We start from the raw sequence: 27,331 nt of genomic DNA, 5'->3' as shown, positions 1-27,331 counted from the left end.
ATAACTTTGTTGCTCTTGAGTTCGTCCGCTGCCATAGGACGTCAAATGAGGCGTGAAACCGCAACCTTGACAAGCTATCACAAAGAGCCTTTGCTGCTTTTTTTTTTTGCCCCTGCAGCGCGGTAGACTGGGCGTTGAAGCATCCTCGCTAATTCCTCGCATGGACCAAACAGGTCTATAGAAAAGTTGATACCCATAAAGTTTCGAACTTCTTTAATACTTTCTCATATCCTTTTATGGCTGTCTTGCTGGTGCCACTGAGAGAGCTTTGAACTTGTACCAGTTCCTGCAAAGTCGCCTGCACCCTTTCATAGTTCTCAACGAACCTGTCCTGGCCCTGTCCATTGATTTTACTCTTACTGTCCACCTCCTTGGACACAGTGGCAGCAGTAGAGTGCTCGGCCTGTAACGATCCTGCTCACCGGCATCATTACCAGGAGGAAGTACAACGATCGAATAAACAGTCTTCCTGTTCTTCGATTCGAGGATTGCATTGGAAACATCATTTACAAAGTTCAAAGCGTCGCCGACGACATCGCAGTTCCTTGCGACCTGGTACCCTGGTGTTTGATTAGTTCAGGTTTGTATTCTGTGGTGTTTGGAAATTTGCGTGTCAGGAGTAGTCTTTCCTTTCTTGTTAGGAGGCACTCTATCCACTGGTCATCAATCTTTTGTGCAGGTTTTCCGCATTTGCAAGAGTTGTGGTCAGTTTTGTTGGATCGCAAGAGGTAGTTTGGAAATATACAGTGTCCGGTGATTGGGGGCCTGGCTTGTGTATTATTTTGTAGGGAAGTGCTTTGGCACGAGGGAAATGTTTCTTATCCATTGATGTGTTGTTGTTCCCTCCCCGTGTGTAAGTTAATATTCCGCAATTTTTTGTGCATCTGTTTGCATAGTTGTGATTTAATGAAGAGTTTGGTTACTGGTATGTTTAGTGGCGTGTCTTAATTTGTGGCTTCCTAACTGGCCATCGTGCCACCGTTGTAAGTCCATTTGATCATCGGCCTTCTGGAAAGCATTGGGCCACAGAACTGCCAGTTTGACATTTTAAGTATAGCTCTTATCAAAAATTTGATTTCAGCGTAAACGGTCGGAAACTGGAGGGGGGGGGGGGGGGGGGGGGGCTTGCTTTGAATTCTTGCTTTGAATACTTGCTTTGCATTCAGATATCTATAACCCTTCACCTCCCGAGTTATTTCTGACATAAACGTTTCCACAGTGAACATTTTTCGAAGTGCGATATTTGGTGCACGCTTCTTTGCGAAGAACATGCGAACGCGGTTTCCGGAGCCTGCGAAAGACGAAGCAAGCCCGTTGCGCGTCTGAAACCCGTCGAGCGTCACCTGGCGCCGTGGAGCGCAGAGTTGTTCGGAGGAGGCCTGCCGCTCGCGTCCCTGGGTGGCGCCACGGTCTTCCCAGCCGCTGCGCGCCGCATCGGCGGCCGCGAAGGAGAGGCGAGTGTGCCGCGGCTGGTCTACTTGTGGTGCGCTGTCCTGCGAAGTGCCAGCCCGGTGGCGAAACCAAACGAGCGGGGACACATGTGAACAACAAGGAATATGGCAGGCGCGAAATCGGGCGTTCACGTGCTCCAGCTCAAGCCCATCTGTGTGTCCAAGAGCCTGCAAGAGGGCAACAAATTCGTCAAGTGGGACGACGTGAGTGTTTTCCCTTTTTCTTTCTCCGCCGCTGCACTCGCGCGATCGGGCGCGAGTTTCGCTTGATCGGGCCGAAGCAGACAGCTCGTCGCTGGCCGCGAAACCTGGCGCGCACAGGCGAAGCGAGCCCCGTGCGAAAGTAGACCCCCGCTGCGAGCACGCACGGCGGCGGTGTCATTTCGAGCGCCGTTACGCCCGACCGGGCGGTGGTGGAACACTGCTGTGCGTCCGTGGCCGCCGACACCGTTCATTAGGCCTAGCAGGAAGACGACGGGCCGCTCGGCGCGTGCGTGCGCTGCTGCCTTCCCCGGCGCTGTCTTTTCCCCCGCGGAGGAGCCGCCGCTCGTTCGATCGCCGCCGCCGCCGGGCCCGTGCGCGCTCGTTTATTAACGATGCGATAACCTTGGACGAGGAAATCAACAGGGGGAAAGAGCGACCGTGGCCCTTTCAGGTACCAGGAAGTATCGCCTCTGCTGTCAGCTGTTTTGCCGGCGCCCGGGTCTCGTCCGAGCTGGGCGCTCGGCCCGGTTGCTAGGCGTCAGGCATTTGATGTCTCGACCCTGCGATCGGGGTTGGCACCGGAATGAATGATCCGCGCGTGGCATTGACGAGACTGCCCTCGGGTCGCCACTGCCTGTCCAGCCAAGTCTTCGGGAGGGCCACGGATGCCGTCACGTGTATCCAATCGACCGCACAGCCGATAAGCCGGACTTCCCGACGTGTACACCCGTACTGTGCGCCACATACCGCGAAAAATACTCTTCCTGCGTTGGTCGTCATTGTTTATGCGGTAACCATGCATTTTATCTGGTGTTATTTTTGACGACCCTCGCCTAACGACGACCTGCTTCGAACATTATATAATTTCTCCTGCGACGCGGTGCATTCGCTTGCACGAACGCGACATAATCCAACCGAGTCCGTTTGTGAAATTGGCTGCAAGAATTGAATGGCGAGATAGTTTGATCGCAGAAATATGCAGCACTGTGGTGACAAGGGCCTAGCGCAGTGGCTCGTCTTGCAGCGCTGCATTTCTGTAAAATTGGCGTGTCGATTGTATGGTTGGCGTCGCAAGAGCTGTTGATTCAACCCGACCCGCTCGGCGTTGAATCGGAGTATATATGGCCACGAAGGCTGCCGTGGAGATCCGCCAGAATCGAAACCGACGTGTTACGAATAACTGTTCAGCGGCCGTTTGAATTATTTATCCCATGTCCCTAGACGTCACAGATTTATGAATCCACCTCATTAGCTTTACTTTCGCTGATTGTCGTCGACATTGCGGAAACCGACACCGTCGACGAAACTGCCGCCGCAATGATTTTCTTTTTTTGCTCCTTCACCAACTACTTGTTGCCTAGTTCTCATAGTTCTGTCCACCGCGCGGGCTAAATGCCATCCTAGCTCCTTTATCGTCGTTCACCCGTATAGTAAGCCGCGTTAGCATCAATACGACGCATCCTGGGCGGCGTCATAACGAGACCTCGCGCCTGCTTTGTGCGAGCCAAGAAGAGGAGCCCCCTCCCCCTCGATGCGCTGTTTAGACGAGTTCACCCACTAAAGGTGTGCGTGTGTAAGTGCCTCCGGCTGGCGCACATAACGAGGCGACTTCCCACGTTGGAATCGTCCCCTTTAACGGGCGGAGCGCCAAACAGATGGCCAGTGTCGCATTCATGCAAACGCGGCCCGGTCGCTTTTTGCGCCATTCATGCCGACGAGACCTGCGGATTACGAGTTGCGTCGCGGCTGCTGAGCGCAACAGGTGATCACGTGTTGTCCGCAAACCAGCGAGCCGCTCTCGTGTCACTCCTCGCAGATGTGGTGCTAGGTTGTGGGTTCGACTCCCGCCGGAGTTGTCTGTTATCGCAGCTCAGCTGGCGGGTTCAATTCCAACCAATGTAAACGCACTTCGCCCGGGGGCCGCTGAGAAGATCGGGCCGAATAAAATTAATGTCATTTATTAGGATGAAATTGGAAATGTTGGCGCCCTTTTTTTTTTTGGATAGAAGTTTTGTTTCGCACAAAGGAATGGATTGTGCGGTTTTACGTGCCAAAACCACGATTTCATTACGGGGCACGCCGCATTGCCTCATAAGTAATTTTTGCCACCAGGGGATCAGTAGTGCCTCCAGATTAATTTTGACCGCCAGGGGATCTTTGACGCGCCCCCAATGCACGGGAGCCGGCGTTCTTGCATTTCGCCCCCATCGAAATGCGGCCGGGATTTGATCCCGCGACTTCGTGCTTAGCAGCGCAACACCGTAGCCGCTAATAAGCCACCGAGGCTAATTTTAGCACAAATGATACGCAAGGCATTGCGCTATGCACACCTCGAGCACGACTGTTGTGTCGCCGGCTTCTCCGCAAACGATTAATTGTCCGTTTATCGAAGGATGAGCACACCAGTCAGTATAGAAAAATAAACCAACAACAAAACAATTGTTCAGTTTCCGCCACTAAAGACGAGGCAGAGTCAGTCGAATAAGACAAATTTTGAAAGAGGCAAAGCGGTAAGACAGGTGATGCCATTGATCATGTCCCAATTGAAAAGCGGCATTCCCATTGATGAAATTAGACGTCCATCCACACCGACTTTCTGAATCATCAGTGTAAGCGCCGTGCTTCTATTGTGATAGTCGTGCAGGTGACATTTTAGCAAAACTGGTGCAAACAGCCGTGTTCAGTCCGACAGTTACGTGCAGTGGCAGCAAAAGGAAAGGTGAATCGGCACTGCGCATGGTGTGGGCCCGCCAAGTCGCCGGCGGAACAACTTTTTGCCTCAAACGGGAGGAGTGCCTGCTTCCCTCGCTCCAAGTGCCACCGCAGGGGGATGTCACCATCCCCGAACACGGTGTGTGTTGAACACCGCACTCGTGTGGGTGGCCCCACCGATGGCAAAGCACGAGCGACCTGGTTCACTTTTCCCCGCAACCGTGTCAGAACATCGGGGGCCGCACCAACACGTCCCGCTCGGTGGTCATTGGATGTAATTAAATCGTATCCAAGTGAACGGCCGATAAACGGACCTCGTGCAGCTCGTTGCTGTGTGTAAGAAGACTTGGAGTCTTCTTCCGCGTAATATTTAACAGCACTGTTTTATTAACATTTAATTCCATGTCCCATTCTGCGCACCAGCGTTCAGTGTGGCTGAGAGTTCGCTGTAAAAGGTTATGGTCTGCAAAGCTTTAAAAACAATACAATCGTCCGCAAAAAGTTTGATACACACTTAATCTGGAATTACTTGCACGAAATCATTTACGTATATCAGAAATAATAACAGCCCCAGAACACTCCGCCGGGGAACAGCAGAAGTAACGCTGAGAATTCTAGATACGCCAGATTTATGTTCCAACAAATTGTTTTCTATCGGTTAAATATGCCTCAACCCATTTGATACGGTAAAGCGGCAATCCTATATTATTTAATTCTAGAAGTAACTTATTGTGCGGAACCTTGTCAAATATGCCTTGGAAAAATGTAGTAGAAGTATATCAATCTGCCCAGAACGAGCTAGAACTGCTAAGAATTCGGGAATTGTTGTTACCAGTTGTGTTGTCGTGGACATTCTCTTCCGAAAACCACGTTTGCAAGGAGACGAGACATTCACTAAAAAGCACTGGATATTGTGAGCCACGATATGCTCTAGTATCTTGCAACAAACAGGTGTAATACAAATTGGCCTATAATTATAAATTATTGAATTATCTCCTTTTCTATGGACCGTGGCACCACACGTGCAATTTTCCAGTCGTCCGGAACTTCTCTATTACGCAAAGAGACATTAAAGACATTTGCCAGGAATTCACCTATCTGCGTAGAATAGTGTTTTAAAAATGTATTTGGGATTTGGTCTGGACCTTTTTGGCGCCGATTAACATAATTGAAACACCTTCCCTTGTAACGATAGGAATGTCGCTGTCATTAAGAATAGCGGTTTGGGGTACACACTCACTTGAAGGAGCGAAGAAGCTGTGAAAATAAGTATTAAAAAGCCTGCGCTATTATAAAGCCATGAGTTTCGAGTCTCCCGTCCAGTTTAATTTTATTCACTGTTTCATTGCTTTGGCCCAGAAATCTCCTAAATGGGGCGTATAATGCTTTTGCATTAAAACGGCAATCCGAAGAAAATATTCGACGAGACTACGCACCAGGAGCGTGAGAGGGCAACTTGGCGGAAACTAAAACTTCAAATCAGGTCTTCACAAAAACTTGACTTTTGCTTTGCACCCGCGGACATTTCCAAGTAGAATTCTTCTGTGAACTGTTTCTGAGTCTTTGTGGCACTTACTGAGGTGAATAAAAGCTGTTGCCGCCTGAACTTTGTATGTTGTATTAGTGCCTACGTACTACGAAAATAGGCTTAAAAACTTGAATCTCTGGCATGTATGTATATATATATATATATATATATATATATATATATATATATATATATATATATATATATATAGCTGCAAAGGCAGTTGCGGCTGAATTTAAGTGACGCGTGGGCAGAGTTGCCAACCTCCGAAGCTAATTTCCCCCTAACTCGGATGGGAAAATTCCGTAGATTTCCCTAGAGTTATCAAAATGCGGTTATTGAGTATGTTTTGTGGATAAATCGCGGCTTTGCAGGGGCGTTCGGTGCATGAACGTACCCCGCACCTCCACCAGATGTTACGTAGTTATGACGGTCAAGCAAACAGTCGTGTAACTGTGAATGACGAAACTGGTTGTTTATTGGGCGAACCTGTGCCCACAAACGCAAGCTACACTCAAAGCACAACGATAGCGGCGAACACAGTCGGCGATCGTCGAAAATATGATCAGCGGCGAAACGCGTCGGCTTTTATACCCGAGTCATCGAAGGTTCCAGATTAATCCCTGATGCCGGCGGGTCTTCCAGAAAGTTCTAGACAATTCGCGTCGGTCATACAATCAGATAACATAAGCGTCGGTGAAAACAGGCAACGGAAAGAAGCATCGATAACGTTCTAGAAACTTCCGATACAGGCGCGTCCTGCGCCGAGCGATAACGTTTTACATTTGTTAGCCGGTGGAAAGCGGCCACCAGTGAAAGATAAACATGTATACGTGTCAATACAGTTATGCTTAGGGTTGGAAGTGATCATATTCTCAATTGATTGTAGACGCTCATGGTGTAACGATGGGTGCGTCGAGGGTGATATGTAAAATGCCCTAACAGTATGCGCTGTCCACCGCCGCAGGACATATCGGATTCTGTCCTGCGGCGGTGTTCCTCCATTGGCGCCGACGTGGCGTCTTGAGGCATTTGCAGGCGGAAGATTCTGGCTCGACTTCCAAGCCTGCGCCGCACGCTTTCACGCGTACTATGCGGATAGCGATCAGGATTTCTTTTCCGATGCTCTGACCACCATTGCGGTCACGGTCATTGCGGATATAGTTGAGCCAGAAATAATATGACGAGGATATGTCGGATGAAAGCCACGTCTCTGTCAGAACAAATATGCCATAGAAATTGTAAGAATTTTGTCATCTTTTGTCCTCAGAAGGCGAATATCTTGATAGTAAACATGAAGATTTATATTCATGATCGTTGTTGGCGAGGCTTTCTCATTTGTGTGACGCAGACTGTCGTGGAGAAGTCCTTCAGAAGCAAGTGTTTTGGCCCCACGGAGGGGTCCTACAGCGCAGAAATGTTCCTCCATCGGCGCCGACGGGAAACGAGGCGTCTTGAGGCCTTTGCAGGCGGTGCTCCGACGTGCGCAGTCAGTTCGGAGAGCGACGCGCGCTTTCATGGAGAGCGAACGCACGGCGGAGAGCAAACGCGACCGTCGCGCGAAAGGCCGTGGGGGGATAGGAAGGGGGGGGGGCGTTGTGCTGCGGCACCGGCGAAAGGGGAACTGGTGACTTAGTCTCGCACGCGAGAGGAGGGAGGGGGGGGGCGGCTTCTGCTTTGCCCGCAACTGCGTACTTGTACTTTGCCCGGCTGCGGCGGTTGCCCGCACCGTATCTTGAAAGCGATCTGCAGACGGTTCATAGCTTTGTATGCGCTGTGCGTTCGCCGCTTAGTTTCCTTTCCATTGAAGCAATAGACCGCACGAGCATTCGCTCGCTGCCGCTGCGCTTGCTCACGCCAGCGTTTTCACAGCGGTTGTCTGCGGTCGTCGAGTAGGATCTATTCATGTTTGCTTGTGCGCGCTGACACCATGCTTGTTAATTCAATTGGTTAGCGAATGTGTCCAAGTTTATACAGCCGATAAAACTACCATCCTTACTCCGTATAGCTCTCTACTAATTTGCAATCGCAATTGATGCTTCGGGTGAAACTGCGACTTTTTTGTGTGTGTCTGGCATCCCTAATAAGTGCTGGAAGATTTGTCGCCGAGTCAGCTTGTTTCTCGGTATCTCTTCTGTGAAAGGCCCACGCTTGCATTCTGTTGCCACTTGTGTAATGCACCCCTTAGCGCTGACGCAGTGTCCGTGCTCTCTCGACCGGCCGAGTTCTCGTTGACCGCGCCAGGCAGTCTGCTTGTGCCAGCCTTCGCCCCACTACTCCGGCGCTCACCGGGAAGCGGTGGCTCCTTCCGCCGCCTTCGCTCGGTTCCCGAAATAGGCGCAGCCTGGGGCTTCAACCGCTCGCGAGTGCAACATGGTGGCCGACGCGCAGCTGATGGATTGCCTTTCGTGCGGGCCCAGCGCGGGGAAGTCGGCGAGTGTTCCTGCAACGGTCTTTCAGAACAGAATGTTGCCAGGTGTCGTGTCGGTTGCTGTGGCAACTTTTGTCTCTGCGACGTGAAGCTTTTGTCTCAACTACGGTTCGTCGCCACGGAAGAAATGTTTTGTTTGCATGGCGACCGGCCGAATTCACGACTACTTTCTCGAAAGATGCCGGCGCGGGGAAAAGGGGAGCTGGGCTTTGCTGCACCTTTTCGTTCTGCTTCGTTTTCTTTTTTGCCGCGATCGACGAGCTTCAGTTCTAAATAATCTAGATAAATTCAGTTCATTCACTCTGAAAGTGAGGCGTGCCTAGCGACAAGCCTCTGGTAGCGTGCAGGTAGCAGCACGCCAAGTACAGGAATTTTTATCGAGCCTATAGATGGAAGATATCAAAATGTACATGACTTAATCAAGCGAGAAACAAGCCGCATGAAAATGCACCGATAGCATCATGATATGAACAGTAAGAAGAACACGTGTGTTTCGATCAGCAAGTAAAGAAAACATCACTACTGAATGCGTATAAAAATAGTGGGCTAAAAATTCATTGATGAATACAGTATAGGTAGGTCAATGCCGGCGCATTGAAAGTGGTAAATTTATTTGCGATTCGCCTAATTTATTATTAACCACCTAATTAGCACGTCTGCACAGGAGGGGGCTTTAAAGCAGCGGAAGCAAGAGTCAGCAGTAGGACACAAATGAAAGGACAAGAAAGTAATATACACTCTCTAGCATGAGAAATGCATGAGGAGCGATGACGCGAATATTAGACCAATGCGAATTACCGGCAGTAAGAGCACACTATAGTATATCATACGAAAGCGTCGCCAAAACGCCGTTCTGAAAAAAGCGAAAAAAGATGGAATGAATAAAGAACCACGCAGGCCTCAGAGGGGAAACAACCAGGCATGCCACGGTCTATAATGGCACACAATATTTACGAGGCCTCGCAGAGCATACGAATGACTCTTAATAACACGTGCAATCCTGCAACACACGCACAAAAGGGAAAGAACGGAAAAAGTAAACGGCCGTGTTGTTCGATGGGCGTAGCGAATTGACAAGGTGACAGCGTGATTTGTGCTCGAGCTCGTCGGACGGTGTTCAAGCCGTGCGCAGTTGCGACATGTCGACTATATCATGCGAGTACTGCTTGGCAGAAGGAACAGCACCCTTTAGGCGGCCAGGCGCCTCACAACGCTGGCGTGATGCAGTCATCGCATCTCGGTGGTGCACGATAATTCAGCACTGAGATTACGTTAGCTGTCCGTTCCGCTCAGTATACGTTACACGTAGCATGAACTCTTCAGAGTGGTTGTAGTATGCCTGCGCAGAACGACCATGCCAGATGCGGAATCGAGAACCACCGAGCAGATCGAGAGAAGCGTTGAGGGTGCGTCCACTTCGCTTCGTCGTTGTTGCATCCACCAGATGCACTCCGCGTCCCCGCTGAACCTCGAGAGCCGCGCATGCGCTATGTATAGCTGGACAGCACGGTGACGCCGACAGCGACGGTGCGAAAGCGCCTCGTGTACAATTTTGCTCTTGCAATAAAATATCATAAAAGTGAAGCAACCGTGAAACCTGAAACCTGCGAAAGCAAGCAGCAGCAGCAGCAGCAGCAGGCAGTAGTAGTAGTAGTAGTAGTAGTAGTAGTAGTAGTAGTAGTAGTAGTAGTAGTAGTATAGTAGTAGTAGTAGTAGTAGTAGTAGTAGTAGTAGTAGTAGTAGCAGCAGTAGTAGAAAACATTTATTGAGCTCAAATGACGGCGTCTTCTCAGACGTCGGACAGGGTGGTTCCCTGGTTTCGGGACCCATATACGGCTTATATACGGCTGATTTATTCATCAGGGCAGGGTGGGTAAGTGAACCCGCCTGAATGCGCCTGATGATTGTTTGTTGTTCCCTGCTCAGGGTGCGATGCGGCTCGGGGAAGGTGCGCCGATCTTCCCTATACTCGGAGGTCATCTCTCTGTACGTGAGCACCGGGTTGGTGGTGTCGGCGTCCTGCCCTGCCCAGAGGCTCATCGCTCGGGCATGGTAATCGGCTATGACGTTGCCGGCTACCTCTGTGCGAGCTCTACTGCTCGCTCCGGCCTTTTTCGCCCTTTTCTTCGTTGATATCGCGGCTGCCTCTGAGGAAATCACCCCTTTCCTGTAGCCGCCGTAAGCTCTTGTGGAGTCGGTAACCACTACCCTGGCGCCCGGTTGGACGAGCGCCAGGGCTATGGCCACTTCCTCTGCTGTCGCTGACTCTCTGGTGTTGACTGCAGCGCTGTTTATCAACCGTTCCCCGTCGGTTACCACCGCCGCTGCTTTGCTGCTGCCGTTGACGAGGGACGCATCCACGTGTAGGACTCCCTCCAACCGCTGCATTTTGGAATTCATCGCCTGAGCTCTGGCTTCTCTCCTGCCATCATTTATCTCCGGCGTCATGCTTCGGGGTAAGGGCTTGGTGGTGATAGTCGTCATCCATTCAGTTGGGATGTACCTCTTGATTGTTGCTCTCTCCTTGCGCCACCCTATCTTATCCAGCACCGCGCGGCCATGATTTGTCTGGCTCAGGCGAAGCCGCTGGTTAGACAGGTGGGCTTCTATGAGTTCGTCGACTGTGTTGTGTGCTCCCATGGTTTGAAGGCGCTGGGTCGACGAATAGATGGGTAGGCCGAGGGCTTGCTTGGTCGCCTTTCTGATGATGGTATCGAGTGTATTCTTTTGAGTCCTGTCTAGATTGAGATACGGGGCCGAATATGTTATCCTGGATGTTATGAATGCCTGCACTAGTCTGAGGGCGTCGTCTTCCTTCAGTCCTCTGTTTCTACTTGAAACCCTTCTCAGCATGGCTAAGATCTTCTCCGCGCTGGTCTTCATCTTGGCGATGGTGGCGTGTGCTCTGCCATTGTCTTCCATTAGGAGTCCGAGAATTCTACATGTGTCCGTCGGCTTGACTGTGGTGCCGTAAATTTGCTGCGAAAGCAAGCAAGCAGAACGCTACTATGAAGTATACTTTGCTTTGCCTTTTGTGGCAGTGTACTATCGCAAAAGCGTGTTAATAGGGGACCGGTAGTAAACGCTTTCCAGAGAGGCCTCTTCAGCGTGAGCTGGCACTGTTATATCGCAGGGGCTGCGGTACTTTGTTTCCGTCGTGCGCCCCCTGGTTTGGCTCGGTGCCAGCAATGGCATAGTTTCGAGGGAGTCTGGGCTGCGTGGCAATACAATATGGCCGCAGCCTGAAGGTGCGAACAACGCGGAGCAAGCTGTGTGGATTGCGGACTTCTCCGCCGTGCTGCGGACAGAGTGTCACCACTTGCGCGCCTTGCGTGGCTGGAAGAGGGCGCCTTTGTCGTTTTTGTAGTGATAGAAAGTCTAAATAGATGACCAGGAGAAACAGAGACACTGAATTGGATGCACCGAATGGAAACAAACAATACCACGGAGGATGAGAAGAAAGAAATTATAAGGAAACATCTGTACGATAACACGAAGGCGCAAGTGCTTTGCCATTTGAGGCTCGAGCTGGTTACCTAAGGACAAGAACACACAGAACATACTATCTATAGAAAGTACTGGGGGATGTAGCCGGGCATACCAGTCAGAACGATTTCGGTGAACTGATGGACCTGTTCGTCGACGTCGCGTATAATGATAACGTCGCATAATGAATCAATTAATCAATCGATTGATCGGTCGTTCGATAGATAGATCAGTAAAGCAAAGTGAGACTACTGTTCTGATGGCAAACGAGATGTAAGGGCAACACATCTGAGGAAAGCGCATAATTCCCCCGACAAGTGTGTTTTCCTGAGCATTTCACGAGAGCGTTGACGCCAATAGTGCGCGCAGACTCCGTATTTAGTAACATTCCGCGCGAAAAGTGTTACAATGTTATTTTATTCGTCCCACGAGGCTGCGCGCACAAAGTAATGTGGCTCTTCACTTAACCGCCCCGTTTCGAAGGGGATGCCAATAAATCGTCATAATAATAATAATAATAATAATAATAATAATAATAATAATAATAATAATAATAATAATAATAATAATAATAATAATAAAAGCGACGTATTGTGCCCCGAGTCAAGGGGTGTGACACGTGTGATGCGTAGTATCGATACCTGTGTTTCCTCTTCCGTGCACTTTGTGGCGCCTCCACGCAAGGTACGAACCGCTGCCGAAGAAACGAATCGTAGAGCTACGCGAATGGCTGCAGTCAGGCAACGTTGGGATCAGCAGACCGCTGTGCAGATAGCCATATATCTCGACGCCGGGCGGACAGTCGAGATCCTCTAGGGCGTGCAGCCGATTATGGAGCCGCTCCTCCAGCTTACGCTCAGAATATGCTGGGCTTTTGATAACCGAGTTCAATGTTGGGCTAGTGGGTATTTGACTTGCGAACCATCTTGAAATAAGGCGCAACGGGACGGCACAACAGAAAGGAAGACGAACACGGGCGTAGATGCCCCCTGGTTTCTGTATTATACATTGTGGCTGTTGCGTCTGCGCATTGAAAAGAGAAAGAAAAGGAGAGGAGAAAAAATGTCGCAGTTTCGCCCGAAAGGCGAAGCATCGATTGCGATAGCAAATTAGTAGAGAGCTATTCGGAGTAGGGATAGTAGTTTTATCGGCTGCATAAACTTATACACATTGGCTTACTAACTGAATTAACAATCGTGGTGTCAGCGCGCACAAGCAAACATGATTAGATCACACTGAATGACCGCAGCCAACGACTTTCAAAACGCTGGCAGCAAGCGCAGGTTCGCGCGGTCTATCGCTTCAACGGAAACTGAGCGGCGAATGCACAGCGCATACAAAGGTCAGAGCCGTGTGGAGATAAGAGACGGCGCGGGCGACCGGCACCGCCGGGCAAAGGAGAACTTGTTGGCAGCGGAGAAGCTGCCCCCCCTCCCCCCCCCCCTCTTCCCGTTCCTTGCTTTCGCGTGGGAGATTGAGTGGCAAGATACGCCTTTGGTGCCGGAGCACAGCGCCGCCCCGCCTCCCTCCCACCCATACCCCCACAGCCTTTCGGGCGACGGTCGCGTTTGCTTTCCACCGTGCGTTCGCTCTCCGTGATAGCGCGCGGGGGAGTTCGCCCTCCGTGATAGTATAGTGATAGCGCGCGTCCCCCGCGCTCTTTCGCTCGCGCATACGGCGCGCGGCGACGATTTTATCGCCCTTGGAATCTATACGGAACCTCACGGCGACGGCAGAAATCCGGTTGAAGTGTCCATATAATTGCTATCGCAATAAAAAGCTAGTATCTCGCTGCCTTTCGAATAAAGTTCGGAGCAGCGCGTGTGAGCTGCGTCTTTTTGTGTGGTTCCGCTGCCGCAGCGCTTTGCCGAACTGCCACCGAACGAAATGCTTCGCAGTCGGACGCGGCTTAGGTGCGTGCGATCACGTTTTATTGCGATAGCAATTATATGGACACTTCCACCGGATTTCTGCCGTCGCCGTCGTCGTCGCCGTGAGGTTCCGTATAGATAAAATCTTCGCCGCGCGCCGTATGCCCGAGCGGAAGCGTGCGGGGACGCACGCTGTCACGGAGAGCGAACGCACACAATCTCCCACGCGCAAGCAAGGAAGCGGGAAGCGAGCGCCGGAGGGAGCGGGGGAGGGGGGGGGGCGCACTTCTACTCTGCCAACAACCGCGCTCGTCGCTCGCCCCGCACCGTCTCTTATCTCCACACGGCTCTGACCTTTATGCGCTGTGCATTCGCCGCTCAGTTTCTGTTGAAGCGATAGACCGCACGTACCTTCGCCCGCTGCGGCGTGTATGCGCTTGCTGCCAGCGTTTTGACAGTCGTTGTCTGCACTCATTCAGTGTGATCTATTCATGTTTGTTTGTGCGCGCTCACACCACAGTTAGTAATAGTCGGGCCGCATTTTCCAACGCACGCTACACATGCAATGCTGCCCGGATCGGCAGTGCAGCGCTACAGGTGTGTCCCTTCGCACGCGCTGCTCACGGGCAGCGCTTCTCATCAACACCAGCGTTTCACACGCGCCTTCTCGTGATCATCGAGTCTCTCTTCATGACGGTCTACTTACGCCGCAGCACACCTGCTTACTTAATCAGCTCATGTTTACTACAATTCATATTGCTACCAAAGCCGCTCACCTTACTTCGTATGACATTGCTGTGTTGCTATCGCATTCATTGCTTTGCCCTTAGGGCGAAAGTGTGACATATTTCATCCACGCCGCCATCGGGAGCCGCGCGCTTTGTCGGCGACGCCATTCAGGCGCGCTTCGAAAGGTCTTCCGGGCTTGGCGAAAGGGCCGAGGGGCGTCTCTCGATGGGCGGACGACGACGCGACTTCCTCGCGCGATTCTCGGCCTTGTGGCACATGGGGATTGCAAGCGCCGAACCCGAAGTTGACTGCGCTCGTAGCGCTTCATGCCAAAGCGCGTGCGGCGTCCCTCGCGATGCAATACGCTCAGTCGCCTCTCAGCAGGCACTCTACTGAAGGCAACGGTACAGTGGCTAGAATGCCAATGTAGCAACGGGAAGCCAACGCAGCAGAATCTTTCTCGTGAAGGGCTCCACCATTCGCTTCATTTGCCTTCTGTGGCACCCCCCTTGTGGCGTTGCTTGCCTAATTGCTGGCAGCTATTGTCACAGCTGTCCCCGATTCGTCGTCGGCGCGAAGTCGATCGACGGGGTAGACAAGCTGGTTGGTCGTTCCGTACGCAAGCGAGCACAGTGAAAAGAGTCAGAGTCGGGAGTAAACAAAAAAAACAAGATATTTATCGGCTGATAAATACACACAGATTAATAAAATACAATAATAAAAAAGACACAAGACAGACTAACACACCTGAGCTTAATATACACAATGATAAGGACAAATAAATACGAGCGATTAACAGTACATCTAAAAATGAAACAGTGCGAGGATCAAATACACAAGAATACACTTAACAGCATTTCACTAAAACAACGTTCAAAAGAAATCAAAGTTCAAAAGAAAACAAATGGTGTCATACGCATGGCCGGGCAGCAGCAGCAAGTCCATAAACCGTGGAAGTCGGGGCACAAAGCCTTCCCGAAGAATGCTGGCGGTCCGATCTTGTCGAGGTGGATGCGAATTGCTGAGCTGGGTTTCCCGGGAGTCTAGATTGGACGTTTTCTCTCAAGCAGGTTGAGCTAACTTGAGGCGAACTACCGTGAGCTTCGTTGCAGACGCTGGTTTGACGTCTCGTACGTCAACAAGTTCCTCGGAGTTCCGACGTGGCCAGGCGGCCCAGGCGATACTGGACGGCACTAGCCCCCCAACGGCTTCTCAGCAGCGCATAGGTTCAGCTTCTAGACTAATCAGCAGGGCCCAAAACATGCGCCTAAATAGCCTCTCCTTCCCCTAGTTCCCTAGGTAGGGAAACTGCCGCTACGTAGCATTCTCCGAATTCAGCTCTCTTAGCTCCCAACAATCTTGGCCGCGACCTATCACTATGGACGAAGAACCGCAGATTAGCCTCTCTCCCAACGTCAAGGGCCAAGGTTGAGCCCGGCACTACCACGTGGCCGTACGTGCACTCTTCGGGGTCCGTAATCGGCGTGACGCGTCTGGAATCGAGATGGCAGCCCGAGCGGCCACGACGCTTTTGACGCCCGTAATTCGGCGTGTCGATGTCGAATGCATTATACGCTGCACAGTCAGGAGCCCACGTTTCTGACACTCGTAATTCGGCGTGTCGATGTCGAATGCATTATACGCTGCACAGTCAGGAGCCCACGTGTTTGACGCTCGTAATTCGGCGTGTCGATGTCGAATGCATTATACGCTGCACAGTCAGGAGCCCACGTGTTTGACGCTCGTAATTCGGCGTGTCGTTAATCAGCGTCCAAACCATTCGAAAATATGCCGCTCCGTGACAGCTATAAATAGGAGGAAAAGCCTCCCCCCCCCCCCCCCCCCCGTTTTTTTCTCTTCCGTTCTTTCGCTTTTATTAAACAAACCGCATTTTTACTCAATGCGGGACAAATTTAATTTCAAGGTCAATGCGTTTCGTCGCAGTTGCAGGGCAGGGATATTTCGAGACTGGTGCCAGCATAAAAATTCTTCCTAAATTGACCTGCCTCGCGAACTGACTGGTTGCACTTGCCAAATTGCGAAGTGTTCCTTCAATAGACCTTCAAACAGCGTGACATAGACCTGACATAAACAGCGTGAATAGACCTTCAAACAGCGTGACGTCACTGTGGGGGCACCTCCCCTCTGCTGCGCCTCCGAAGCGGGCGCTGGTTGGCAAAAACGTTCGTGCTACCTCTTGTCTCTGCATAAGGGTGCAGCTTGTATATCAACTGCCGTGATCGTAAGTCCGGAATACTGCGATTTTTATTTGAAGTGACAGCATTTACGAACTGTGCTTAGGAAGTATAATCCCATAAGTCAGCGTGTGGTGATTTCGTAAATGTGCGCCTCTTCCGTAGATCAAACATCCATAAAAAAAGAACACCGCATATCCACGGGGTGAATGATGATGAGTGGGCGAAGCTCCGGAGGGAATCATCGGTAAACCGTGAATCTTCCGTGTAATTCGCCCAGTCTCGCCGCACTAAATCGAACGATTCACTTCCGCCAATGACACGCGCCATATGTGACGTCATTCCTATTTTATAACAGCGCCCTTCATTATAGTTGCACCATCTCCCGCTTAAGGGGACGCTAGCACAAACGCGTTAGAAACGTGCAGTACTCTCTAGTAAGGGGGAGAGGCCACAGCGTCTTACGCAGCCGTTTACACATGCCGGAACGTGCACCGCGTTTGCCGACGCCATCACATGACTGCTGAGAGAGTATAACCCCCGTATTCATAAACGCTCCTCGACTTGAATTTGACTTGCCACCGCCTTCAACGCGTTTCGAACGCGCTGCCCAAGGCGGTGGCAAGTCAAATTCAAGTCGAGGAGCGTTTATGAATACGGGGGTAAGGCGGAGAGGCCACAGCGTCTTACACCAGCTTCTTACACGGGCCGTAACGCGCTAGCACTAACGCGTTAGAAACGCGCAGTCTTTCGTTAATGTTGGGTATTTAGTGTCATCGTGGTGCGTGTGTCCATGTGGGCTTCGTGGCTTAGTGGTTAGCGCCGGGCGTTCGGAAGCGAGGGGTCCCTGGTTCGATTCCGCGCTACGGACACAACTTTCGGAATTTTTTTTTCATAAAAGTAGACATGGCTACCTACTACTACGACTACTACCACTACATACTACAGAGGAGGGACAAACCCACACCCTAAGGAGCTTCGCCCCTAAAAGTATTACTCCTCGAAAACGAACATTTTATCACAGATGAAGCACATTTTCGAGCTGACAAAGTGACATTTCGCTAAATGACTGGTCTTCGAACACAAATTTTTATTGCATTGTCGTGAATGCGCTGATTTGCGCCCCATTTACACTGTAGCTTTAAACGATATACAAGATGAACTTCGTCTACAACTACACGGCAGCTCAGTGGAGCCGTACCAAATAACGGCGCCTAAATTCAGATGAGGGAGAAATGCAGAAAAACGTATTACCCTACTTTTGGAGCATGGTAAGATACCCTAGGTGGACAAAATTAGTCCGGAGCCTTTCGTTATACTGTCCCCCATAAGCCGCTGTGCGGCTTAGGGATGTTAAACACCATAATTTTAATTATTAGTCTCGGTCATGTGAATGTACAAAGCCAAATGTTACATAAGTACACAATCCGTTGCGCGCTAACTTCGCTGTGTCTGCTGCATCCTTTGCTGCTCTCAACTTTACAAGACCCAACTTTTGCATGTCTATGTGCATCGTCAGGGAATAAGTCCGTTCCATGAAAGTGAATGCACCAATAACCAAAAAGAAAAAAAAAATGATAGTTCAGTTTTACTTAAGATCCTTGAGGTCTGGGTTAAATCGATCGCGATAATTTCAGTGGTTTGCCTTTTGAGCATTCCCCGTGGTTAAATGCATACACGCAGCTTCGGCAGTGGCCAAAACATCGTAGGAGCTCATTTGTAGTCATAACTCTCAGTCGATATATTATGCTAAAAAGAAAGTTTTTTTTTCATATTTTTTTTCTTTCTGCACACAGCGCGGATGGCCCCGAAATACATGCGCTCACCAATCATCACGTCTCATTCAATCTCACCTGTTCAATAATTACGGATCCTGCAGTTCTATCGGCGTCTGAGAAGTAAAAAAAAAATAAATTATGGGGCTTTACGTTCCAAAACCACGATTATTATGAGGGGGGGGGGGGAGGGGGGAGGGGGCTCCGTAGTGGGGGACTCCGCAAATTTGGACCACCTGCCCCTGGGTTTTTTTTACGTGCACCTAAATCTAAGTACACGGGTGTTTTCGAATTTCGCCCCCATCGAAATGCGGCCGCCTGATCACTACGACTGGTTTTATTATACGCAACACGCTTCCACAGTCTTGTAAGCGAGATGTATTGCTAATCGCGTCTCACACACACACACACATAATGTGGTCCGTTTGCCTACTGAAAGATAAGCCGATATCGTCGCTGCTCTCACCGCACACTTTCCCACAACAAATGTGGCACCACACTTCCATGGAACAGCCGATATTCTTCATCGCACGATCCATTACAGACCACCACCATGTGGTTCACGTTTGCAAGTACAAAAGGCCAGCGTTGCCACATTTTCATCACGCAGTTTACCACACGCCGATGTTCTCCGACACACATTACTGCTAATCTGGCTGGCAAAAGAATTGTGGAGGTTCACGTAAAACTAAAAAAAAAAAAAAAACTAAATAAAGCAAATAGAAACACGCGTCCATGTGGCGACCACATACACCAACTACTGCGCGACTGCACCACGCACAAAGCCGGCGGCGGCTGTTTTTTGCCAACAAGGGTAACCGCACGTGCGCCGGTGACGTCACGCTGTGACGTCGCCGGTGCGGTTTGACGTACCGCAGGAGAGGTCTTTCGATTGGTTAAAAATTAATTAGTGAAGTATTGCTAGTCAATTGCATGCATCGATTTCTCAGCGACTGTAACTTCTGCATCTTCAAGTATAATCCAACTGAAGGAGAGCTGTGCCAGCTGCCACAGGAGATAGTAAAAAGAAAAACAGTTCTTGCACCGCGCCCTGAATAAACACGAAGGTTAGCGCGCGTGTCGGCGTTTATGTTTCTCGTTCGCCTCGGCAAGTGCTCCCCTTTAGCAAACACCGCTTCTTCAGGGCCGCCGGTCACGAGAAGGCGTAAAGACGAGTGACTGGACCGGGGTTTGGCTCGCGTCCCAAGCGCCAGACAAGCGCGAGACTCGCACACATTCCGCGAATGCCACGCCCCCGGAGCGAGCGGTCGTTGCGACATCGTCGCTATTCCCGAGAGGCTCAGGCCGGCGCACTGCCGAACAACGATAGAAATTGAAACTTACACGTTAAGGCTATTCGTTCGAGAAACACCTCGAAAAGCGGGCCGACTATTCGGGAACCACAAATGTGCACGAACATCTTCACGACTGCCGTGGTTTCCCTCTGTCTCAGTAATAAGCACGAGCCGGAACATGGAGCTCGGTTTGCGTGCAGTTCTGCCCTTGCGTGGCCCGTTGGGAGCAGCGGTAGTTGAATAAAATCGTCGTGTACTAAAGAATGATGGAGTGGGTCCAGCCGAGGCCTTGGCAAGCTCCGAGGGTTATGCAAAAAAAAACGCTGAAATTGCGGTTGCGCTGCCGTCGCCTTGTCCCGAAGCTCCGTCGGCAGCGCCCACGGGATGAGCAGCTGTCGTCTGCTCGGCGCACCGTCGTTGTTGCGTCGCTCGCGTCTCCGTTTTGTTGACTACAAGTCGGTGGGGAACTGTTTCCGCCACCGTGTGTCAGGACTGGATGCGGCAGAGTGCAACGCCTGTCGCAGCTGCATGCAGCTGCGGTACGGTTTCCGATGCCACAAGCGTCCGGCGGGGTCGCTCATTCAAGTGAAACCGACGGTGGCGCCACCAACTTTTCAATGAAGAAAGCCTCAGCGGGGAGCCCTCGCTGGACCCACTCCCCCCTAAACACAAACAAATGGTATTCATTTTAGGGCGTGCCATATTGCATTTGTGCCATTATTCCATCCGATAACCGTGGAAGCGGTTGTGAATGCATGTTACAGTGCAGGAATGCCGACCATCGCCGTCACACCTGCACGCTGCATTGGCCGGTGTGCATAATTGTGCGCTGGCCCTCCGCCGTCAGACGATGCAGCGAGAACTGGACGCACGCTCTCTCCGCGGGTGATCTCGCGAATGAATGTCCCGAGAGGCGAACGTCCTTTGCTCGTTCACTATGCGCAGTGCTTCCTTGAGGGCTGACACGAACAACGAAATTAGCTTCTGGAGCTTTAGAGCTCGCGACCTGTGCTAGTGCGCTCTGCACTGGCGAAGACCACCGTCTGATTATGAGGAACGCCGTGGATTAAGTTAGCCCTGCACATAAAATGTAAGCGCTTGCGCCGGGATGGATCCTTCGAGCGGCGCATTTATCCACTGAGCGTGGGTGGTCTACCGAATAAGTTAAACGCCTTTTCGTAATTTATAAAAGGCCAAAGGTCGGTTATAGTCCGCGGACTTGCCTTAAAACTTATTTACTTATTACCTGCTGTTGAATATAATTTTCTAAAACCGGCATGTTCCCTCGATTGATTCAAGTGCATCCGTGATTCTGTTAGGAATTACCTTGAAGAAGACTTTGCGATATATCGGAAGCAAGCTATTCAACACCTCCAATTTTATGAAATGATATCGCGGCAAGTAATTGGCACATTTGGAGCCTATAAGGGTTTTCGACTCGAATATCCCAGCCATTCCATCTTGTGGTGTCGCTTTTGCTTCTAACTTCAAGGTTAATTACACTTGCGTTTCCTCCTTGCCGCTTCGACTAATATTCTCGGTATTGAGCACATTTATTTCGATCACTTAATACTTCGTGTGCGGTCATTAGCACATAATATAGGTTGCTGATGACTTGTGCGACAGCATTCCTGCTAATTCCAACTCCCCTGGCTGGTGTCATGCTTCCCATTTCTTTACTTCTTGTTTAATATCTCCGATGTTTTAATTTGAAATGTCGCTTGCTGCTTCTTTATAATAAGCGGCTTAATGATGGTTTACGTTGCGAAGACACCTTTCCTGTAGCTGAGGATTATGTATAGAGCTCTGCGTAGAGCTGACGAACTCTGCTAGCGAAAGAGAGGCTGCTCTCGCTTATAAATTGTCTCACAAATGGTCCGGCTGCTTAAGATGAAGGCTCGTTTGGAACTTATTTTCGCAGTGCCAACGACAGACCGCATAAACACAATTGCTTGTGTTAGCGGCTGGCGGGCAGCACAAAGTGTTGTACTATACTATTAAGCCCGAACAAAACACTTGAAACCATCACAGTGCGACAATACACGTACCTAGCGAATGAACTGACTGATAAGGCAAGGTGCATACTTGCGCTAATTGTTCTCGGTGATCGATAAGATTAAACTCCTTTATGTTCGTGTCGAGTGTGCATTTCACTTCTTAAAGGCCACCTAGAAATGACGAGTTCTTCCCCCATAACTTGCGTTTATTCTGGGCAAAAGAAAGTAACCTGGTGCACAATTCATTGTTTTAGAATGTAGCACTTTTAAAGACACCGAAAAAAATGCGTTAATGCGAATTGTTCAGCTATAGGAAGCATCCAAAGATGTTTCATGCATCACAGGATATCGTAATCGTGATATGCGGTTTCATTAGTGAACGCAGCTTGATTTCTTATTCGTGGGCTGTCTTTTCTTTTTTCTCTATACGGAGACGCGATGTTACCAATATTGAGTCCATATTTAACAATTGACTATCCTGACTAACCTCTGGGGTTCGAAGCAGAAAGAAAAAAAAAAAAAGATCAGCGCAGCTTCACTGACTTAACGCCGCGAAGACTGATGAAACAGCGGAGCTTCAACTTGGCTTTTACTTTCCGATGAGTCTCTTCGTACCGTTTTCGCGACGCCGCCTCCCTTACTCGAAACTCTGCTGAGCACGAGGTCGCGAGATCGAATCCCGGCCACGGCGGCCGCATTTCGATGGGGGCGAAATGCGAAAACACCCGTGTACTTAGATTTAGGTGCACGTTTAAGAACCCGAGGTGGTCCAAATTTCCGGAGCCATCCACTACGGCGTGCCTCATAATCAGAACTGGCTTTGGCACGTAAAAGCCCATAATTTAATTTCACTCGAAACTCGGGGTCTTCGCCGTCGCTTAGCCTCGGCTTCCCTTGCTGGGTCGGCACGGCGTCGTTGGGCTCGAGCAGCTTCCCGTCGTCTTCTTCCGGAGGCTTCTTCGTCCTCGCCATACTCGTCGCCGAACGTCGGAATGCTCTACGCCGACAGTGCACGCTTTTCGCCGACCCTTTTCGCGGAGCAATAAATAAATAAATAAATTTGTTCTCGAGAAACGAGATGGCGCTTTCGGCGGCGCGCCATACGTTGCCTCAGCGAATGTGCAAGAATGCGAAATCACCACCGCTTCTGCCCTGTTTCTGTGCCATCAGCTGTCGGAAATGCAACTGGGTTTTCGCTCACGCACTGTGCTCCATTTATGCTGCAAAATGTGGAGCGGTGGATTGAAGACGTGTGCAGTAGTTGGTTGCAAACATAGTGTTTTGCATATTACGGAATTGAATGAGTATGTGTGACTAAGTTCACGGACCGTTCCTACATACGGACAGCCTCTTTATCCGACCCTTCTCGATGTACGAGTTTCCTTGGGGGAAAAACACACACACACACACACACACACACACACACACACACACACACACACACACACACACACACACACACACACACACACACACACACACACACACACACACACACACACACACACACACACACACACACACACACACACACACACACACACACACACACACACACACAGCGCGAAAAAGACACGGACACAAGAGAGCGACACGCACACAGGGCTGCTGATAAAAAAAAAATATCACTTATCCGCCAGCGCTGTATCGCTAACCCCCAGAGAAAAGACTTCAACCCCGGAACGTCGGCAACAGTGAGTGCCGCTCGTTAAACAATGAAAAAGGGAGTAGCGCCGCTTCCTGGCATAGCAAGTTTCGCGCACGTCATCTACACAATTCGACCCCAACTCGCACGCAAGCTTACGCGCACTCCAACGCCAACGTGTTAAGAATATGTGAATGGGCGCACACTTGAATCAAAGCGCCAAAGCATGGGTGACAGCGACTATACCAACAGCACACGAAAGGTCGAAGCTGAATGTTTCGTGACGGTCCACAGGAGTAAGTGAGTAACTAGCGATAATACATCTTTGCTACAAGCTATTACAAAGGACAGAACAGCTACGTTCCAAGCCTTGTGTGCAGCAAGACTAAATCTATTGCAACTGAGGTCACCCGCCAACGATGTGGCAGAAAATAATCGGGTAGCGGCCACACCGACGATTTTCACTGAGCCAGAAACGTGACAAACAACTGCTTCAAAGTATTTGCTAAGTAAAGAACAAAGAGCAACACACTGATCCTCATTCAATTCATAAACGGAAAGCTTGGTTGGCTTGGAATACATTTTTAGCCTCGTTTTTAGAACAAGCACCATATACGCTGCTCGCGCCGTTTGGACAAAGCTTAATGAGCTTAGAAAGGGCTTTTACATGTCCTATGAAGCTGTCGCCAAAGCTTCGTGTCGACCACCCAGTCAGCGTCTGCGATATCTCCCGAAACAGAGGTTTCCTGAGCCGCGACTTACGCCGACGCCGGCAGCCCGGGCGTGACCACGCGCGACGGTCGCCGACATCCCGGTCCCCTAAAGTGCTTCGCGCTTAAAATCAAAGCCGGAGGTGATGTAGCGCATTTAACCTGGATATATGGCGAGGGACTAGTGGCGCGTGTCGGCGCGATCGACGCACCGCGGACGCCCAAGGTCATCGGGAAGCTGCAGCGACAGAGCCGCACTGAAGGTTGGCCGACCGACAAGTGCGCGGCGATGATCATTGGCTAGGTCGGCTGCTTCGTTCTCCGAGAAAGCGGCCGAGGAGTTTAATTGCACTCGGCGCCCTGCTCGCGTGTCGTGTGCTGACGTGACGTCAGCGTACGCCGTTTTGTTGTCCTATTCGCGGCTTCCACTGCGCTGCTGGAAGCGAGCGGGCCGAGAGAAAGCGTAGCTGTTCATCTCGCTGGCTGCACCGTACTATGGCGGCCTCGATGACGTCAGTGCCTACGGGCGCACGATGCTCCAGCGGCGTCCTGCGCACACCGCCACGTGCGCGTCCACGGAACTGCGTCACATGTGTTGCACGAAGCTGACGAAGGGAGAGAGTGGACATCGACACTGGCGTCCGATGGGGCATAGGTAAACGCAATTAAACATTACCTTCTCTGGTTGTGGGAGCCGGAACTGCGATTTGATTATGAGGCACGCCGCAGCGGCTGACCACCCGGCGGGGTTGACCGCGTGCACACGAGCGTTTCATTTCTTTGCGACGGGGATCGAACCCGCGGCGTGCAAGGAGCGCGACGCCATCGGGGAACCTGCGGGTGAGGAAAGGGGGCCTGCTTGATTTAATCAGGTTTTACGTCATCTATCGCCATCTAGCCTTTTGCCTATCTGATTTCGATATTTCGTGTTTCCATCACCATCTTGGGAAAGATGGGTTACGCGAGGTTTAAAATCGACGGAAGAAATACGAGCATACCGAAAGAGACGCGCTTTCTGTCTACTCTTATTTCTTCCGTTTATTTTAAACTTGCGTCAGACATCCTTATTAAGCTATAATTAGTACTCTGCTAAGAATTCTATCACTATATTGTACCGTTCCCGACGTTTGCCATGACTCCGGTACCCGCCCTCGTGGATATGGCGTTGCGCTTACTAAGCCCGAAGGATCGAATCCCGGTCACCGCATTTCGATGGGGGCCAAGTGCAAGAACGGCCGTGCATTCGAGGCACGTTACAGATGGTCTTCAGTCCGCCACTGCCTCAAAATCACATCGTGGTTTTGGCACCCCGGAATTCAACTCTAATCGTCGTCACCCGTTAATACTCCCGTCGTCTTTGAATCCCAACCATTCTGTCATCACGAGTCCGGGCTTTGTTTGCACACGTCCCTTGGCGCTCCGGCATTACCAAGACACGGCCCTTTGCGTACACATTTTCGTTCGTGCCGTTTTTGTAAATACCCACGGTCATTTTAATACGTTAAAGACCCCGTGTCGCAGAAAATCCGGCGTCGTTGTCCGGCCAAGAAAATCATCCCGAACCACGCCCACCACGCAGGCCCTCCGCGTGGCGCAGGGGCGCTGGGGAACTGATGGAATTTCTCAAAGCAAAATACGTCAGACAAATCGTAAAGTACGACGTGACCACAGCCTACAGACGTCCGATTGTAATTTCAGTATACGTGAAAACATACATAATTCTCTTACGCGGAAACACAAGCCCCCTTTTCTACCACTCATACAGCGGCGCGCCACGGTTTCCTCCTTGCGAAAATACCATCCAGGTGGCGCTTCGGCAGCCTTACGGCAGCCTGCTAAAGACTAGGGAGCTCCCTACGGCAGCCGCATGCGGAGGCGAAGTTGAAGAAAAAAGAAAGCTGCAGTTGCTGGGAAGCAGCCAGGGATCTTTGAATGCTGTAGCGTTCCACTCTTATACGCGATGCTTAAGCGTCCTCCAATTTGTTTCCCCCATCCTTGCATACAATTTACCGTTCTCTATTTCTGTCGCTTTCTGTTTGGTAACTCCTGGTTGCCTGTTTACACTTTCAATTACCCTGTACTTGGTTGCCAACATTCTCCACCTCTTCCTCCATTCAGTGTCCACGCTATAAAGTACCAAGTCCGGAAAGTTGGCAACCAAGTAAGTATACGGTGCAATACAAATATTACCGTAATTGAAAGATGGCGCGCGTGAGAAAAGCGCCCTGAGCGCCATCTAGGTATGAATTAAAGCGCCGTAACTTTTAGTCGCACAAGGAAACGCGGGGCCGCGGGAGCGTCTTGCAGAGCGGTAATTTTAGTGAGCCTGGCGTGTTTTCCTTTTCGCCCATGCGCGCGTGTGAATATTGAGAACGCTGAAGAGGCAAGTATTCCGGAGCCAGGAACCTTCAAATTCATCGCCGCTGACTCGAAGCACTGGTGAACAAACCAAAATAAGCAGTTCCGTAGTAATTCGAAAGAGGTGGCACCGCGTAACGTGAACGTTTCATTACAGAATGCGAACGCGGTGTGGGAGTCTCGCATGTTTCGCGATTTCTCGCCACCTCTTTATTGTTAGGTAATTACTGAATAAGAGCGGAGAGATATCGCGAATTTTCCTTAGCCGCCAGTTTACACGATAGTGGATGACAGCACGGCGTCGCTGCGGTCCTGAAAAGGCTTGGTGGTGCGCGCATGTTTGTCGCCTCGATTGAGCTGACCTTCTCGTGTGCTGCGCTCAGCTGTCTCGAATATCAGCGACGCCAGGTGGATGGTGCACGCTTGGCGACGCAAGCACGTGAACTGTTTCGCAGTCGTGTGTGCGCGCTTCGCGAGAGCGGCGCCGAATCTGTGGCCGCCGATAAAACGCGCGCTTCCTGAGCGGACTTCCGGAGCTCTCAATTAGCGGCCCTCGACAGCCGCGTGACAAACGAGGTCTGTTTTGCTTTGACGGCTGCAGCGCGACAGAGTGCATGCCGCCAATGTTCTGCCGCGCCGACGAGCCAAGTGCGGCCACAGAGTTGTCACTGCATCTGGTGGACCGCGTCGGTGTTGTGCTGCTGAGGCTCGAATCTCTCCGGCGGCCTCGTTTCGATGCAGGAACTGTAGCTGGGTGGATACTGCGACGTCTCTGGTAGCTTCGGGACGCCGGTTTTCGTCGAGACGGCCGATGGCGCCGCGCCTCGTTCGGGTCTCGGTTTTAACGGGCGTCCAGCGCTCATCTGCCGCTGCTTACACCAAGAAAAGACAGACTCCGGGGCATTGCTTAGTACACTTCGGAATTGATTTCACGGTACAAAATA

General features: G+C 50.9%; 2 protein-coding genes and 1 long non-coding RNA gene across 4 annotated transcripts in view; 2 read left to right on the top strand and 1 right to left on the bottom strand.

Annotated features, from left to right (window-relative positions):
* Positions 1 to 27,331, top strand: part of LOC119458699 (uncharacterized) — a 604,514-nt gene that overhangs the window by 179,428 nt on the left and 397,755 nt on the right. The gene's annotated exons all lie outside the window — the stretch shown is intronic.
* LOC119459342 (1-phosphatidylinositol 4,5-bisphosphate phosphodiesterase classes I and II-like) overlaps positions 1,450 to 27,331 on the top strand; it is a 343,616-nt gene continuing 317,734 nt past the window's right edge. Inside the window, exon 1 of the mRNA XM_049671676.1 lies at positions 1,450 to 1,655. Coding sequence (XP_049527633.1) covers positions 1,557 to 1,655 — 99 coding nt within the window. The 5' untranslated portion in view covers positions 1,450 to 1,556. The remainder of the gene's footprint in view (positions 1,656 to 27,331) is intronic.
* Positions 16,295 to 16,754, bottom strand: LOC125947068 (uncharacterized). Its single transcript, XR_007468110.1, has 2 exons — positions 16,519 to 16,754; positions 16,295 to 16,472 (listed from the first exon to the last, which is right to left on the bottom strand). It is a non-coding gene; the product is annotated as an uncharacterized LOC125947068 (long non-coding RNA).

Source organism: Dermacentor silvarum, chromosome 7 (genome assembly GCF_013339745.2).
Source record: "Dermacentor silvarum isolate Dsil-2018 chromosome 7, BIME_Dsil_1.4, whole genome shotgun sequence".
NCBI classification, from domain to species: Eukaryota; Metazoa; Arthropoda; class Arachnida; order Ixodida; family Ixodidae; genus Dermacentor; species Dermacentor silvarum.
The sequence above is the reverse complement of the archived record's forward strand: the minus strand, read 5'-3'. Positions and strand labels throughout refer to the sequence as shown.